The sequence below is a fragment of the Primulina tabacum genome, chromosome 3 (assembly GCF_025594145.1).
Source record: "Primulina tabacum isolate GXHZ01 chromosome 3, ASM2559414v2, whole genome shotgun sequence".
Taxonomy (NCBI): Eukaryota; Viridiplantae; Streptophyta; class Magnoliopsida; order Lamiales; family Gesneriaceae; genus Primulina; species Primulina tabacum.
Window position 1 is genome coordinate 16,423,922 of NC_134552.1, and position 18,509 is coordinate 16,442,430.

The 18,509-nt window shown below is 35.4% G+C and overlaps 3 protein-coding genes across 11 annotated transcripts; 2 read left to right on the forward strand and 1 right to left on the reverse strand.

Moving 5' to 3' along the window:
- LOC142540828 (uncharacterized) lies at window positions 1-6,711 on the forward strand. 8 transcript variants are annotated; one of them, XM_075647236.1, is made up of 14 exons: window positions 1-432; window positions 733-868; window positions 1,284-1,457; window positions 1,549-1,685; window positions 1,806-2,007; window positions 2,108-2,346; window positions 2,470-2,581; window positions 2,682-2,826; window positions 2,904-3,046; window positions 3,150-3,319; window positions 3,656-3,964; window positions 4,688-4,743; window positions 4,977-5,188; window positions 5,297-6,711. In XM_075647236.1, the coding sequence occupies exons 5-14, from the start codon at window positions 1,929-1,931 to the stop codon at window positions 6,472-6,474; spliced, it is 2,643 nt and encodes an 880-aa protein (XP_075503351.1). In that variant the 5' UTR covers window positions 1-432; window positions 733-868; window positions 1,284-1,457; window positions 1,549-1,685; window positions 1,806-1,928; the 3' UTR covers window positions 6,475-6,711. The 8 variants fall into 8 exon arrangements, with proteins under 8 accessions (XP_075503351.1, XP_075503352.1, XP_075503350.1 ...); XM_075647237.1 differs by lacking the exon at window positions 1,284-1,457 and having other exon boundaries at window positions 1,549-1,693; XM_075647235.1 differs by lacking the exon at window positions 1,284-1,457.
- An 847-nt stretch (window positions 6,712-7,558) lies between these two features.
- On the forward strand, window positions 7,559-8,670 carry LOC142540830 (glutaredoxin). The gene is made up of 4 exons (XM_075647247.1): window positions 7,559-7,733; window positions 8,157-8,245; window positions 8,340-8,438; window positions 8,530-8,670. Exons 1-4 carry the CDS (start codon window positions 7,633-7,635, stop codon window positions 8,613-8,615), a joined length of 375 nt encoding a protein of 124 aa, XP_075503362.1. The 5' UTR covers window positions 7,559-7,632; the 3' UTR covers window positions 8,616-8,670.
- Window positions 8,671-8,927: 257 nt separating this feature from the next.
- On the reverse strand, window positions 8,928-16,862 carry LOC142540829 (anthranilate phosphoribosyltransferase, chloroplastic-like). 2 transcript variants are annotated; one of them, XM_075647245.1, is made up of 9 exons: window positions 16,469-16,862; window positions 16,181-16,324; window positions 11,467-11,628; window positions 11,274-11,357; window positions 10,556-10,744; window positions 10,317-10,407; window positions 10,121-10,180; window positions 9,927-10,045; window positions 8,928-9,325 (listed from the first exon to the last, which is right to left on the reverse strand). In XM_075647245.1, exons 1-9 carry the CDS (start codon window positions 16,670-16,672, stop codon window positions 9,179-9,181), a joined length of 1,200 nt encoding a protein of 399 aa, XP_075503360.1. In that variant the 5' UTR covers window positions 16,673-16,862; the 3' UTR covers window positions 8,928-9,178. The 2 variants fall into 2 exon arrangements, with proteins under 2 accessions (XP_075503360.1, XP_075503361.1); XM_075647246.1 differs by lacking the exon at window positions 8,928-9,325 and adding an exon at window positions 9,473-9,611.
- Window positions 16,863-18,509: the final 1,647 nt, after the last annotated feature.

Genomic DNA, 18,509 nt, shown 5'->3' on the forward strand with positions numbered 1-18,509 from the left:
TTGGGTGTGTGTTGTGTTTCTCTGTCAATCTCTCGGTCTTCATCTCATCTCCAAAACCCTTTTATCTATTTCACTCTCTCACTTCAATCATTTATTTCTTGATTTATTTTTATCTTTTTCACTTCTTTCTCTCTCACCCAGAAAATACACACATTGTTTACTAGTAGATGTACGGGTTAGGATTTACACTCCACATTTGCATGCTCTGTTGTATGCCAAGAAATGGTCTTTAAAGTTTCTCTTCGTTTGATTTTGCTTTGTTGGTTACTTATGGTTCTGAGTTTGAGAGTTGATGGCATTAGTTCTGAGGTTTCTGTGAAATTATCACGCGCCCCTCGTGAGTTCTCTAATAGAAACTCAGCCACGTTTGTTTTTTAAGTTTTGGTGGGTGGCAACGGCGGAATTTGCACTGATTGTTCCACAAATTGCAAGGTTGGTTTCTAGTTCTTACACAAGAAAAAAAAATGCTATCTTTGTGGTTTTTTAGATGGGATTTTGGTCTGATTTTATGTGAATGGTAAAAATTGGAGATAATTTCAAGATCTAAGTGCCATCTCTCTGTAGTTGCTTTTGGAGTGGCGTAATCTTCTTGAAGAAGTTTGACTCTTTGATTGTATATATATATATATATATATATATATGCGTATGCGTATATAATGAATGATATGTGCCATACCAGGTTTAGTTCCCTTGAATTTTTTAAATTAATTTGTATAAATGTTACAAATGCAGCTGGATGAGAGCCCATTTTCGACTTGTGAAGGTGGAAATATTTCCTATACAAGTCTACTTGATGGAAATCACACATTTGAGGTGTGCACCAATGGGTTGTCTGGAGTTGCCTGTGCCGACTATGATTGGATTGTTGGTTGAGCATCATCCTATGTTTCTTCACACACCACCTTCCAAATTATTAGGGCACCAAGAATAGTAATTTACCTAAAGTCAAGAAATTTATGTGCCTCAAATGTCTTTCATAAAGCATGCACGAAAACAAGTTCTAATCCATTCAATTTCCAATATTCGCTGCTAGTTTTAAATAGCTTGCTTCTTATCGCACCGGTGGTGTAAAAAATTTAATCGGGAGTCAACTGTAACCGTGCATTTTGATTCAATATAATATGAATTTTCCATCAATGGGTGAATCACGAGCTAATAATTTTTGAAGATATATATGCATTTTTAATTTTGTTTATCCTTTTTTAAGGATAACACCCCATGACAAGTGTTTTTTATCAATCTCAAATGACAACACTGTCTATTCAACAATATCCTTCATGCAGATAAGGTTTCTACACACCAAAATGCAGGGTATGCTGAAATATGGATAATAGTAGGCAATGTTGTTTCTAGAAGGCGGGGCAATCAATCCTCCACGTGAAAAAATTTAAAATTTCACCTGGTTTTTTGAAAATTCAACATTTCTACACTTCGATTTCCTGGATCCACCCTATGATGTTAGGACATTTTTTTTGCTCAAGTTTAGTTTTTCTGGTCAGATAATCTTTCCAAACTTCAGTCTGATTCAGTTTGTACCTATTTTTGCAGACACCATTAACCCAACAGCATATATTACTACTCCAACGCCCTTTACTAGTGCTTCTCATGTCTTAGTGAACATATCTTTCAGTGAACCGTGTGGTGGTGGAGGTGGTTTCAGATGTTCTTCTGTAAAAGCCTGCAATGTGAGTAGGTGGTCAGCTGAAACTGGATCAAGACTCGACAATGCTCTGTTTCTTTCTAATGGTTTAAATGGAGATCGCAATTTCGAGTATGCTCTTGCTGACTACCTTCTTTCTTGACAGCTTCTGGTTTATGGTGCGGGTAAGGCCGTACCAAGTACATTTGATGTTGTTCAGCCACATTTGAGATATTCTATCGTTCTACGTTTGTCTCAAAGAATTCAATATGGACGCGTGATCTTGGTAATGGATAGAAATTTCTGTACAGACTCTGCAGGAAACATATTTGCAAGGAGTAAAAATTCGAGTTATTTCATACACATTGGTGAGTCCAATTGTTACATATTTAAAAAACGAAATCGTAGCCTGATTTCTATATGTAGTTGAATGCATACAGAGTGATCTATTGTTGTGGATTTATGCAGATAGAAGAAGCATTAATGTGAACCTGAAGACTCATATACCTGAAAGACAACTTCCAATTGAAAGTGAAACTAGAACTGTACTGGCAACTAATAAGAATAGGAACCTAAAGGTGTACTTATATTTCACGGAATCAGTCCTCAACTCATCCGCTGAAATTCTAAATTCCATCACCACGAGTGAAGGATCATTTGTGCCCATCAGTGGGGATACCTTTGGAAATCGAAGATTTGGCTATCAGGTTGGTGATCATGAACTCTGCCTACTTGAACTTATTAATTTCTATTGTGTTCACAAGCATAACAGACCTGTTATAGTTACAATATTTGTATTTCTTACGTTTCTTTTCTTTATCAATTTTCAGCTAACAGATGTAGCGGAGATGGTCATTGTTACTGTGAGCGTGCAAACAAACTTAGTAATCAGCAGACAAGGGACCTCTGTTACTCCTGTTCCCCCCATCACTTTTCTCTATGGTAGGTGGCATTACTTTTGAACTCGTACTCTATACCAATACTTTGTTGTAAAAAATTGTTGGAATTCTTTGCCTTAGTTTTGAATTCTTTATGGTTTTAGATTCTCAAAGGCCTACCATGAAGCTGAGCACAACAAGCAAAATGCGAACAAAAGAAACAAGTATTCCGATTGTGATCAAATTCGTCAAGCCCGTGTTTGACTTTAACTCATCTCTCATAACCATCTCTGGGGGTCATTTGCTAAGGTAAGCTGCTTCATAAATCAATTGCAGGTCCTGGAAAAAATTTCATTTTGTCATCAGTTTGGTTTTGTGTTATTCAGTTTCCGGGAGATGAGTAAGAGCATCTATGCTGTGCATGTAAAAGCACTTGCTGATTCTATATCAGTCTATATACCTGAAAATACAACCACGGATATCTCTGGAAATAAAAACAGAGCATCCAACACTCTACTAATCAGGCACTGTAAGGATTCTGTCTTTTTCTTGGAAAACATCAAATCTGTATGAAAATAAATTTGAGGGAGTTTTTTATATTTTGATTCGCACTGTTTTTTTTGTTTATGCAGATTCTGTACCGGTGAAATCTTTGATTCTTTCAACCTTTGTCACTACTGCTTTTGGTGTGACATGTTTGATTGCAGGGTTTCTCACTGTTTCAACAGCAACACTTCTATCTGTTGGAGCATTCTCCAGACCAAGTTCTATCCTATCCTCCGACCCTGCAAGAAATATTTTTGTAATTTCCATTCTCATTCTATAGTCTTAAAGATTGAAGAAATACAAGTTAACATTGACTGAATCTTGATGATTTTATGACATGAAGAAATTTGGATTCGACTGTGCCGGTATACTCTATATTGTTGCAGGAAATGATCACTTCTTGACAAAATATCATGAGTACTTGAACAGAATCCACACTCGTTTAACTGAATTTTTTCTTGAAAAGTTTCGGTAGTTGTTGTTAGGAGTCTCTATAATCTACTGATCAATAAGACGGCCTGAAATAAAAAGCATAAAATAGTTTACATGCTATGAATTTTAAGCGACTTCCATGTATTTTTACTTTATGCAGAGAATCGCTAACCACATTCAGGTGTTTGCACTATCTAAATGGCTGGCAGTTACTTTGCCTGTAGAATATTATGAATTTGCAAAAGGTCTGCAGTGGAGTATCCCGTACTTCGAGCTCCCATGGGAGAGAGGAACTGTCCCGCCGATGATGGTGGGATCGAGTTCTTCTGGGAGCCGACTAGTACATAGTTCTGAAATCCGTGATACAGGAGTTTTCAAGGGTGTTCAACCAAGTGTCGGTAGTCTGGATTCAGCAGCCAAAGTTTATGGATTGCCACTGACTCCTATGGAATACAGATCCTATTTTGAGGTCATACGTCTTGCTTTTACTTGGGTTTTTATCATGTAATACTGGTACAACCGCATTTGCGTGTTCATGTATACATTTCTCCCACTCAAATTTGGATCTAAGTTGGGTTGAGCCAACTCATGAACATGTCAATTTGACTAGACACAAGCTTTCTAAAGCTCAAACATTCTATTCAAGCTCAACTTCAGTAGTTTGAACTCTCATCAGATGACTAACACGCCTATTTTTTTCTATTTTAATGATGCACAGAAAAAATATTTGTATTGTAATTATTATTATTTTTTACTCTAAATAATAATTTTTATTTATTTATTTATTATTAATAATTTCATAGATATTGCTCATGAATTAGCCTGAGCTTGCAAGGCAAACTAATTTTCTATCCTTGCAAGCATGGTTGTGAAATAAAACTAATGAACCAAGTGGAGCCAATGAGTCAGCTCGTGTCACGAGCTCGACTTTTAGCTTTTCTATTCTTGTTCGATATGATTTTGAACTCAAGTTAAATTTTTTTGAGTTGTGCTCTGGTTGGGAGTCCTTGAAATTTCACAAGCTAAAATTCATTACATGTTTACGCACATTTCTGTGAGGCTAACATAGCCATCTGACTGCATGAAAAATAGAGGCTCAAATGGCTGTTAGCCGCTTTGTCTGGCGTAGAAGTATTCTTTCTGTTCTGAGTTCTGACCTTATAATTGACTTGTAAATTTTGCAATTCTGCAGAGCAATAATATTGTGCCACAAGCTGAATATATTTTAGATCCAAAAAATTTGCACGGGTAAGTATTTCAAAAAACTTCTTATGCTCGTCTATTTGATCTTTATTTTGGTGCATTCAACTTTGACAAAAGAAAACTTCAATCTACACTTGTCTGTTAGAACTAAGGTCCGAAATCTTGGTATAGATGCATTCTGTGAAATGATTTTCTAAACGGCTTGTTTGTATTTACCATTTGGTTTATTAGTTATGTGGCAATCACTTTTTTTAACTGATCAAACTGTTACTTTCTAGGTGGAGGGATTTCAGTAGAAGCATGTTTTGGTTATCCATTATTGTTGGCACCTTTGTTCTGATCCATGCTGTATTCCTTTTTGTCCTTAAATTCAAGAAGAAAAACAACGAGAAGAATAGCTTTGGAGCTCTTAGTTTTCCAAGATTCGAGATCTTTCTGTTAATTCTTGCGCTACCATGCTTTTGTGAAGCTTCAGCTGCTTTGCTCGAAGGTACTTAAAGTTTACTCTCTCTGCCAGAATATGTGTTTGTTCTGAATCATTTTGGCTTTTGATATATATTTTTCTGATCAAGAAAATACGTTTATTTAACGTGGCAAGGTGGGACATCTTCTGGAATGGCAATTGGCTTTCTGATGCTGAGTATAGTTGCTTTTGTCATGTTATCATTGTTTTTGTTCCTCTCCTGCGGAATCACGATAGGGAAGCTGCTTCAGTACGAGGAAGTACACCATGAGGGACAAATATTTCGATGGCATAAAGAAATTATTAGAGTCATACTAGGTCCTGGTAAAAGAAGTCAATGGACGTGGAAGAACCGCCACGGTTCAACTAATCTTACCATTTTTGGCCCTCTATTCGAGGATCTTAGAGGCCCTCCAAAGTACATGCTGTCTCAGATATCTGTTGGTCCTCGGAACAAAAGGGATGATAGAATAATCGCTTCTGATGATGAAACAGAAGATGCAGAAGCACCCATAATTCAAAAATTGTTTGGAATTCTGAGAATTTACTACACATTTCTTGAATGTTCAAAACGCGTGGCACTCGGAATCGTGGCTGGTGCTTACGTACAGAATTCGTCCTCAAAAACTCCAACGATCATATTACTTTGTATGACGTCATTTCAACTGTTCTTCATGGTTCTTAAGAAGCCGTTCATTAAGAAAAGGGTCCAACTAGTCGAGATTGTCTCAGTGTCGGGTGAGGTTGCCGTTTTCGCAATCTGTTATGTTTTCTTGGAACAGCAGTTTTCCCCCGAAAACGAGAGAAAATTTGGGATTTCAATGCTGTTGATATTCTTGTTAGTTTTTCTAGTCCAAATGATCAATGAATGGCATGCACTATACCGTCAGATAAAGCATCTGGATCCCATCAACAACTCGTTTTTGCGAGGTTTGGAAAATGCTTTAATTGGATTCCTCTTGTTCTTCTGTCCCCATGGTTTGGTCAAGGATCTCGACCGAAAGTTCCCTTCAAACAACACTCATGAAACAGCAGAAACAACTTCTTCAACGAGTAGGATTAGGAGCTTGGGGAGCACGGCCTTGGGAGACATGTCGTGGTTGAAGCAAATACAAGAACTAGCAAGATCAAGCTTTAGTAAAGATGGAGCCAGGGCCATCCCAGATGATCCATCCACGAATAAATCTACCAAGATGAGCAGATTTTGGAGAACTAGGATGAGTGGAAGCTCAACTGCATCTACATCTGCTGACGTTAGTACAAAACAGAGGGGATTGCACCGAGAATTGGAAGAAATTTTTTCATTCAAATGAGACAATCTTAGATATTGATATCCCTTCTGAAGTTTTGCTGGTGTCCTTTCTTATGAGCTTGAAAATTCTGTAGGTAAGTGGAACTGGGCAGCATTATTTAATGATTATTCATATGGTTAAGTATTTAAGAATTGAGGATCATGGTAGAATTAGATTTTACAGGTCATATGTGCAGCAACTGCAACTACATCTATACAGGGTTGATTCCAGCAAAAAGAGATTATTATTTTTTAAAATGTAAATTTTGCTATGTTAATTTTTTTTGCATTTGATAGTGTCTCGACACAAGTATTGCAGTCAAAAGACAGCCGATTTAGAGTAGTTCTGTAGCCTGAATATCGAGACCTAATGCCCTACAATAAAACTGTAATGTTGAGGGATTTGTGCCTGATATTTTGTGTTTGTTAAAATCATATGGTTTGAGTTCATTAAACAGTGTCGGGGTACAATAACTTTGTAAGGAGAGTGATCGATAAAGTGAAGTCTGAATCTCTGTATAATTTAAAATATTTACGTTGTTCTGTTACTGATAGTTATAGTTTTTGATAAAACGACAAACGTTCGGTATCATAGTAGATATCATAACAAATGTGACATGTTCAATTATTATTGATTATAATGAGTGAAATTATTGTGATATAGATTATTAAGATTCAATAAATGTCTTTTCTATGAGAACTATCAAACCATCGTGTTATGCCTTTTATAATTTCATCATAGTTTTTGCATTAGTTGTTTATTTTATTATCATTTTAGAATACAATTTGATTCTTTAACGTGTTAAAAGAAAATAGTTTTTCATATAATTATTAGTGTTGGTTTTGTAAAATCAAGCTGTTTTTTTTAATGATTATTTTGTCATGAAACATCACGTATTTATATTTGTACATGTCTAAGTTATTTAAATTATTTATTTGTATGTTTTATTAATTTGCCAGGTGTTATTATTAGATGTTATAATATTCGAGATAATATTAATATCTTAAGCAAAATCCTCATACATCAAGTTAGACTGCGCCACTTTTTCTCATAAATAAATTCTTAATTATTTTGTGTGTATAAATAAAACATATACAGCAGCCATCTGTCGCTTATTCAGAACAATAAGCAAACTCAAATTGCAACACCTGTTTGATTGTATAAAGAAAAAGAAACAGAATGGGATCCGTCTTTAGTTCAAGCAAGACCAGAGAGGAGATAGAAATGGCTCTCGCCAAAGCTAAGCAGATTGTTGCCTCCAACCCTGTTGTTGTCTTCAGGTCACAATCCCTTTCCTTTATATTTCTCTCAGCGATTCTTTGGGCTTTTTTTTTTTTTTTTTAAGAATTCGATGCTGTGGTGGTCAATTGAAAATGGGTGGTTAAAACTATGAAAACGGTGCGGTTCAACTATTGCAGTTGCGAATTCCCTGTTCACAGCAGTTGTTTCTTGTTTGGTTATTCGAGATTTTGAATTTTTGGTAAGATCTTTTTACTTTCATTTGACGCGATTGGGATTTTGAACTATTTTGAAAATTTTCACATAAATATGGGGTCTGCCTGCTGAATGCTGAGGATGCCATTGTATTGGCATCTCTACTTTTAGCTTTTCCTCTTTATCTCGAATGTTTTTCCATCACCATCACCACGAAATATGAGAATTTGGAGGGGAGTTTACTAATGGGGAAACCGATGATCCTGTAGTAAGACTTACTGTGGGTACTGCCAGAGGGTGAAGCAGCTGTTTTCCCAGCTACAAGCAACTTATAAAGTGATTGAACTTGATCAAGAAAGTGAGTATATAAAACCATTTTATACTCTATTTTCCATCATTTAAAAACCATGCTTTTTGATTCTTGATCATCTTTTGATTGTTCTCCAATTAAGGCGATGGCGATACAATTCAAGCCGCATTAGCAGAGTGGACGGGGCAGAGAACCGTCCCGAATGTTTTTATAGGTGACAAACACATTGGTGGATCCGATGGTATGTCCGAATTAAAACATAATTCTTTCTCCTTTTTGAAGCGCACGCGGGACCTTGTTATGATGGGAATGTCTTCTTTTTGTTCTTGCAGTGGTACTTGAGAAACATCAGCAAGGGAAGCTTGTTCCTATGCTGTCTGAAGCTGGTGCAATACCAAAACACACTACTCTGTCGTAGACATGGATATGGGTACCAGACTTATATGTTGAATTTGAAGAATAAATAAATAAATTATGTGTTTTTTAACTTCCAAATAAATAAATTATGTGTTTTTTAACTTCCATTTTCGAGAATTGTGATATGATGTGCATGAAAATATATTTGAACTTGGTAACGACTGATGTTTGACATCGCATGTTTGAAAAATATAAACGAAAAAAGAGCAAGTGTGGTCGAAAATAGGTTACAAGCAAGATTAAATTAATTCGAGTGTAAATGTAAAAAAAAGTTAGATACAATAATAGAATTACCATAAAATTTGAGATCAAATTAGCAAATTTTCGAGATATAAATATCATGAAAGTGTGAAACATTGAGTGTTAAAAAAATATTAAAATTGTAACAAGTATGAACATGACGAAAACTTGTTCTCTTTTTTCTTCAAAACCTCGCGAACCCGTAGTCTATACAAATTATCCACGTCCGGCCTTTACCGTAGACCATCAAAAGTAAATAATTATTCTAAGATGAATGATGACTTTTAATCAAATTCATCCACTCAAGCGCAATCTAAGATAACTTCATGTTCTTGAGGTAGATATATGTATCCACAAGTCAAGAGTCTGTAGAGCTTTCCCGGACGAATGTACTTTTCGGGCAACATCAACCCCTTCGGACAGATTGTTTACATGTCCACTTACCAACAGAGCAGCAGCCGCATTTAGCACCTGTTCAATGTTACCAGGAAAGGAGTTTTTAGAATGTGTACCAGTTTTCCTTACTGAACTTGGAAAAAAAAGTGTCGGCTTTTAATAAATTTTGGTTGGATAACACAAATGTACTTGGATGCCTTTTTTTTTTTTGGTTGTAAAATCTCATTTGGCATTGCAAGCTCAGAATAAGCTTGTGACCTCAAGCTCATGCTCCTTTATTTTGAAGTCGATTAGCTCAAGCAGATTCATTTACATCCTTATGCAGGACTTCATCGCATAAGGCAGCCTTTTAAAAGAGTGACTGCTCACAAGGAGTTTAAATAATTTTAAAAGAAAGTTTGAATACTTAATAAATAAAAACATATAAGCTAAATTATTATACAACAAAGGCGTACAATTCTCGGTATTGGCTAAAATTGATGAATTTCAGGCAACATTTGATGAGTTATGACTTATGAGATGCATTTCACATTTGAAGGATGCTCAGAAGTGGTAGAATGCTCTAAATCTCAGATTGGACTCAAGTCATACAAGGTTATAAACTAAAAAAAAATTATGCGTCCCATTTATTTATCTACAACACGCAGGAATCAAATAAACAGAAGAGAAAATTTACCAGGGCATCAGCGATACTCCCCTTTTCTCCTGATAGTACACGGCGAAGTACGTCTGCGTTGTATTCTGGGCCTCCACCTCGCAAACTTTCCAGAGTGCATCGAGGTATACCAAAGTCCACTAAAAATCAATATTTAGTTTAGTGGCATCCTGCTGAATATCCAGTCTCTAGGAAAATGAACAAAAGATTCGTACATGGATCGAATGAGAACTTCACCACTTTATTCGGGGTGACATCAAGGACTAATCCAGGCCCTGTTGAGTTTATACAAAAAATATCCATGCAAAATTGAAAACATTAAGAGGATAAGCTTTCATAAAATAAGGGATAGAATCATTTCAAAATGGACATGATGCCTTATAGGACAGGTAACAGAAGTGGATATCTTACCAAGAGGACTCATCTCATCCAGCCCTTCAGAGTGAACTACCAGTGCTCGTTTCATACCAAATCTCTGGAGTGCTTTGGCCATTTTTTGGACCTAGCCAACAATACGAAAATTGTATCTCATATTCGAAGCTTCTAATCCCCAAACATCAATTGGAAGTAAAGAGAAAACAAGTTTCATGAACAAGTCCAAATTTAAGAAATAATACATAAAGCTCTTAGCTTAAAGCAAATGAACTCACGAGATCTTCTTTGTATACCCCAACAACAGCAAAAGGAACTCGGGCTGGATTCAACATGGGCCCTAAAATGTTGAATACGGTCTTTATTTTAAGCTTTTTCCTCACAGGTCTAACAACCTGCATAGCTGGATGATATATGGGGGCCATCATAAAGCCGATTCCTGCTTCATTTACGCACCTTTTTACCCCCTGAATACAATGAAATCAGACAAGCTTAACAATTGTATGATGACGACGAACATGGTTTTCCTTAAATATTATAATGTTTATTAATATGGTCAAGTCAAGTCTGCTTTTGAAGAAACAACTAAAATTCTTAGAAACCTCACTAAAAATTATACTGGAGTTAATTACTTCAATCTGGTATCTATTATCGCAAATCACTATACAGATATTAATTCTTCTATCCTGAATCTTGTATTTGGGTGTGGCAACAATCAATTATACTAGGAAAATCAAAAGCTTTTTATGTTCATCAAACGCTGTGCAGTGGAATTTCGTATATATTTTTCAATTACATGTCATTAATGAAATTTTTTTCCTAATGATAATTGCACATTTGTATCATCAGCTCCCACTTGACGTGATCTTCAATTATATTAAGAAGTTTGATACCCTTGCTCCAAATATTTCTTGGATTGCATCACTAACTATAAAAAGCAGCGTTTAAGCCCACATGTAATGGCAAAACAAATTACAGTACTACAACTGAACTGACCTCTGGCTCCAAGTTAATCGCAACCCCTAATGATTCGAGAACATCGGCACTGCCACAGGCAGAAGAACTAGAGCGATTACCTTGCTGTGATTCAACCATAATATAAGGATGAGTTTACCACAAGTATCAAAACTAATCAAATACATATACTCAACTGTGGGAGATTGAACTAATCTACGGCCGGAATATCGACCTTTGCAACTTTTGCACCACAAGCTGCAGCAAGAATTGAAGCTCCCGTGGAGATGTTCACTGTATTTGCACCATCACCACCTGTACCAACGATATCAACAGCATCATTTAGTCCTTCCACTTTCTTACAGTGTTTGACCATCGCCCTTGCCAATCCAACCACCTGTTAATATTTGGTTAGTGATAACTTTAATATGACAAATGAGAAGACCATTTCCACTGCCATAACTATCCAATAGCTGCCTTCTTATCACTGCGAAGTTGTAATCCTATAATTTTTTTCCTGAATTCAGAGTAATATATTTAACAATGGTACACAAAATATGTGAGCTTCCTACATTGACATCGTCATATTTTTAAAAGCCAAGGGCAATTATTCATAAATGAGCAAGCTCTGTGCTTCTTTCGAATCAAATGCCATGGTTCTAATCGATTTTTGAGGCATTCAATTGTTGCAGCCTATGTAAAAGTTTTTATGGCAGAAAAGTTGCATACATAAACTACCAGTGCTATTTTTTTCCCAACAAGCTTCATACTAGAACTGGATAAGGAAAAACATTAGTTCCCCAAAATAATTAACGCTACTCTTTTCACTATCACACTTTATGGTTCAGTGAGAGGCAGTATTTGTTAAGATATCAAGAAATAAAAGAGGTAACATCGCAGCAGAACATCACAAGTAATATTAATAATTGAATAAGATGGACACCAGTATTTATAGTGGTTTACCCCAAAATTGGGCTACGTCCACTTTAAACCTCTCAATGAGATCACTTCTTTATTAATAACCAATAAGACAAGAGAATTGAGAATACAAACTCTTCTTTAATCTGCACACGAGGTCATCTTTCCCCTTCTCTGCAAACTCCTCTGATTGTTCCGTGTAGATTTATTCCTCCAAATCCTCATGAAGAAATGCAGTCTTGACATCCATTTGCTCCCTCTCCAGATCAAGCTCAGCTGCTAACCCTAGCACAATCCGGATGGATGTCATCTTCATCATATATGAAAGTATTTCGTCAAAGTCGGCCCTTGTTTCTGTCTGAAACCTTTGACGACAATCCAAGTTTTGAATCTTGGTTGACTACTATGTTCTTCGTGTTTCAACCTGAACATCCACTTATTCTTCAAAGCTTTCTTGTCTTTCGGCAACTTCATCAGATCAAATGTCTCATTCTCATGCAAGGATTACATTTCATCTTGCATGGCCTCCATCCATTTATCCTTGTGTTCACTGGAAATAGATTCCTCGAAACTCTCGGGTTCTCCTCAGTCAGTTAGCAGGATATATTCATTTGAGGAATATCTGGTTGAGGGTTGCACTTCTCTTCCAGAACGTGTGGTCGTGATACCATGAGAACTTTCTGCTGTTGGTTCAATGTAAACATGGATCTCATCATCATCCTCCTCATGATCGTTTTGCAATTCTTCACTTTCAACCGGTTGTGAATTTATCGTTGAAGGCCATCATTCCAGATCTTGTTCAGATCCAAAATTCTCCTTTTTCCGCACTCTCCAAGAATTCATTCTCCTGAAATATGGCATAACGACTTCTTATAGGTTTTTTTTGAGATCTGTATTATAAAACTTATAACTGAGTTGATCCTCACCATAGCATATAAATATGCACTTTCTTGTTTTGACATTCAACTTCTGTCTTTCATCTTTTGATATATGAACATAAACAACACACCCAAATAGCCGCAAATGATTATAGGAAACTTTTTTACCATAACACACCTTCTCTGGGACATCATAATTGAGAGAAACACAAGATGATCGATTCAATATATATGCAGCAGCAACCACAGCCGCACGCCAAAAATCATTAGTCAGCTTTGCATGTGAGAGCATGCTTCTGACTCTTTCTGCCAAAGTTCTATTCATTATCTCAGCTAATCCGTTGAGTTGTAATGTCTTCGGTGGTGTCACCTGATGTCTGATTCCATTTTTTTGGAATATCTCATCAAATATTCCAATGTATTCTCCACAATTATCTATTCGAGTACATTTGAGTTTTATGTATGTTTGCCATTCAACCACGTTTAGAAAATTATTGAATGTTTCCACTATTTGGTCCTTGGTTTTGAGTGTCCACACCCAAATTTTCCGATAATGATCATCAAAAAAAATTACCAAATACCTCGTTCATCCAAGAGACACTGGCATCGGACCACATAGATCTGAGTGCACCAGATCTAGAATTTTATCAGCTCTGTTAAGAGTTAAACTTTTGAATGATATCATGTATTGTTTTCCGGCTATGCAGTTCGTGCATTGTTTCGTATGAACCTGCTTCATACCTAGCAGAACTTGCTTGCTCACATGGCATGTAAGATTTTTTTCACTTATGTGGTCAAGACTTCGGTGCCACGACTCTATTGAGTTTTCTTTCCCAGCGTAGTTCACACCTTCAAAATGATTTTCCTGAACTACATACAGCTTTGACATCTTTAATCTCTTTGCCACCACAAGTGATCCTCTTGAATCTTACATACCTTGTTGCGGAAGGTTGTGCAGAAACATTCTTCATCGTGTCTTTCGACTAATAATAGACTCAGACGCATATCTGGCACATGTCTGACGTCTTTCAGGATCAGTGTAGAGCCATCCACGGTAGTCAAACTCACATCTCCATTTCCCACAACTCTAGATAAGTCGTTATTCCCCATCCTGATCACACCAAAGTCCCTTTGTGTGTAGGATGTAAAACATTTTTTTCGAGATGTAACGTGGATTGTTGCTCCATTATCAATCACCCACCTAGTTAATTGAGTTTCCAAATTTACGGACTCTTGCTATAACTCGTGAACAACATTGAATTCGTCAATAACATTTTTTTGCTCATCATCGATTTCATGTTTGTCTTCCGGTTGCTGGCAATATTTTTTATGTATGTTTTCTCCACAGCGATAACACTTTATGTTGGCATATCTCCCCAAGGACTTGCTTCATCTTGGCTCCTGATTTGTGTTTTTCTTTATCTTGCTTCTCCCTCTTGACTCAGCTACAAAAACATCTTATTGTGCAGTAGAGGCTCCTAGTCCTTGATATCTCCGTCTCATCTCTTCATTCAAGATGCCACTCTTGATGAAGTCCATACTCACTACTCCTTCTGGTGTTGTGTTCGTGAGTGATACATTCAGACTCTCCCAATACTCTGGTAATGAAGCTATCACAATCAGAGTTGTCACCTCATCAAGTTTTATGTCCATACTTGATAACTGCTCCACGGATCCTTAAATCTCGTTCAGATGATCTGCGACCAGAGTTCCTTCTTTGTGTCGAACCTGGACAAGTTTGCTCAAATAGAACAATTTGTTGTTGCCACTTTTGGAGGCATATAGTATTTCCAACTTCGTCCAAAGCGTACGAGCATGTGTCTCATTACAAATGTGATTATATACGTTGTCATCGACAAATGGTCGGATGTGCCCACAGCTTTGCTCGTACTCAAAGTTCCATTTGGCATCTAATTTATCATCTGGTTTAGATTTGCTGAACACTGGTAGGTGCATAATCTTTCATCTTACTTTTCCAAAGTTGATAATTAGATTCATTAAGGCTAATTATGTTGTTTGTGTGTGCCTCCATCTTTCGTGGCTGTTATCAACAAATTAATCATCAACGTCTGAACACAAAAGAACTATTTCCCTAATACTGTCTAGAAAGCATTTTCTGACGTGGAAGTTCAGACTAAGCTGCAACAACAGAACATACGAGAACTTCCTATAGTATTTGAGAACTTCGGTATGATACTAGTTGTTGAGATATCAGGGAAATAAACAAGGTAATGTCACAACGGAACATTACAAGTAATATTAACAATTGAATAAGATGAACAACAATATTTATAGTGATTCACTCCAAAATTAGGTTACATCCACTTTAAACCTCTCAAGGGGGTCACTTCTTTATTAATAACAAAGAAAATAAGAGAATTGATAACATAAAGTATTTAACTCATAACACTCTGATTTTAAAACTCAATTTCTCTCTACTAATCATATTTCTTCCAATGACAAAACACTCCTTAAAAACTCTTAAACTAAATCATCTATTTCACTTATACACTTGTGATTGTACATGAGTTGATTTTGTATTTTTAATGTGATTTTGAAATGAATAATGGATAAGTATTGATAAGCAAAGTTTATGGAAGAAAACAAAAAATAAAACTTCATTGATTACATAATCAAACCAACTATTTTTTACTTACTCATACAACATATTAATTATTTGTCAAAATATGTTGTTGAATTCCATAATATTAACTTGAATATTAACGGTACAGGCGGAAGCGGGGCAACTAGGGGCCATAGTCCAACCCCGTCCAGGCCCCCCTTCCTCTAAAATTTTTATAATATATAGTAGAAAAGAAGAAAAAATGAGATTCGGTTCTTTCTCAAACCACGATTCCACCGTATTCTTCAATATCTAATATCCTGTTACGACGATAAATTTCAAACTGCATATCTGCATGACTGCATCATTCACCTAGATTGTGAACAGTTCGTATTAAAGCACAGCAAGCTCATCAAGAATAATGCATAGAGCGTGTGCTGGCAAGTAGTAATTTTAAAGATACCAGCTCTCCTAAACAACGCTAAACCCAGAAAATCGAGAGAGCCAGTAAATTTGAATTTTCAGGGAAAAAAATGGAAGCATTAACAGAAAAAAAAACTCATATTCTTCAACCAAATAGAAGCGCTTACTTCTTCATAAGTTTCTCCTTTAGCTCTCAACAGGACCAGAAACGCACTAATCAAAGCCTCATCAGCACCATCCAACAAGAAATCAAGTGACGACTCAGCTTCATCTTCAGTCAAATCTACCCCACTTATCAAACTCTCGATAAGCTAAAAATCAATCAATTAAAAATTTAAAAAAAAAATCAGAACATAGCAAAAGACTAAAAAACCAACCAAAAAAACGCGAATTCAATGCCAAAAAAAAAAGGGAACCCAGAAAAAAGATTTAAACTTCATAATTAATATCATGACCTGACTGAAAGAGGTTACAGGGGACCCATGTCTGTCTGAATCCTGCGAAACAGATGGCACAAAACTAGAGTGCTTCATATTAAATGAAGCCCGAGAAACAGCATTCTTGACCTCATATTTCGGAATAAAACGGCGAGGAATAAGAGACGACCACTGAAATTGAGGTGCGTAAAGATACACACGTTGTTGCAGTGGAACAGCCATTTTTAGCCGCGCGCTCCAAAAAGCAAGTAAAAATCCGCGGCGAAACCTTCTCGAGTAAACGGCAACAATAAATACCTGCTGAATAGATTGTGCTCTAGCAATTTGTACAGATTTGACAACCGGTTAAGTAATGCATTAATTAGGGTTTCAGGTTTTTGGTTTTCAGAACCTAAGTTAGGGAAAGTTGACTCACAAAGCAATCGACGTAGTACAAGATCACAATTATGTGGGGCCCTTTATTCTTCAAAATTATAATTTTAATTCCTTCAAAAAATTAAAGTTTAATTTCTCAATGCAAATTTCATCGTCATCAAGATTTTTTTTCCACTGTTTGGAGAGGTTTATGCAACTTATCACGCAAATGGGGTGGCAAGAAAGGGACATACACATATATATTCACCAAACGAAATAGAATCGCAACGAAAGTGGTCTCAAGGTCAATTTTGTGAGACGAATCAGTGATCATATCTAACTCAAAATATTATTTTTTATGCTAAAAGTATATTCATGATGGTTATAGACAGAGTCAATCCATCTCACGGTTATAAATCCATGAGATCGTCTTACAAAGACTTAACTAATCACAAGGCTTCTTATCGTTTGAACTAGATGACGGGTTTCTATCTTTTTTCAAATATTTATTTAGAACACTTAATCTTATGGGATTGGGACACTAAGCGAACAGAATTAAATTTTAGTCAAATTTAACACGGAATTCTTAAAACAATGGATCGCTAAGATATCATCTCAATTTGATTTTTTAAATTATTTTTCCATAATATAAAATCCAAATGAGGTTGACAGCCAACGAAAAAAGTTAGGCAGATGGATGGAAGATTAGGAAATGTTATGAAATAGTGGTCCAACCTTAAAATAACTTGTTAGAAATTAATGACATATTATTAGATAATTGACAATATAATATTTTTCTTAGCCACAATAATGGGTGCTACTAGATCGTTTGTGAAACGATTTCAGATATTTATATTTACGAATTGACTTAATCTATTTGTAATGAAAAAATGTTTTTGATATAAAAAATAATACTATTTCCCGAGTTAATGAGTCACAAATCGTTTCAAAAAATCGAACCATTAAACGGTCTTATATGATTATTTTGTGATGAATTTATATATTTTATTTATCTGTTCTCGGCTGATTATGGTTTTAAGAATATATTTACGTATCATGTTGACACCATACAAGTAAATGTATATTTTTTTTATCTACATAATCTATGATTTATAAATTTTTATATTTGTAAATTATATAACTTGTAAAAATTATGTATTCAGTAATTTTTTAAAAATTATACATCGGTACTGTTTGACATTTTTTATAAAATAAATATAAATTAAATATATATTTTTTATCTATCATATTTTATGAACCAAGCGGTGTTCCTATTGTCATATTTTGTTTCTCCTCTGAAATCAATGCATATTTTTATAGGACTACGTTATATGAAAAGTCTAAAAATCATAAAATCTCCTAAAAAATATCAATAGGTTAATGGTTAATTTATATATGATTTTTTTAAAAAAAATAGTACCTAAATTTCTATTAATTTTATCTCGGGTGTTTTTTAAATTATTTTTTAGCGAGAATGATGATGCAATTAACCCAAATTTTATATATCCCTTCATGTATATATACATATATAATTTAAAATTATACACAAATTTTTAATAAAATATTATTATAAAAAATCAAAACCTACCCCATTCATTGATAAAGACATAGAATACAATATATTTTCTCTTTAATCGACCACCCACTCTGTAATCAGTTATCGATCAACATTATTTTCATAAACAAACGTTAAAAAAATTTATAT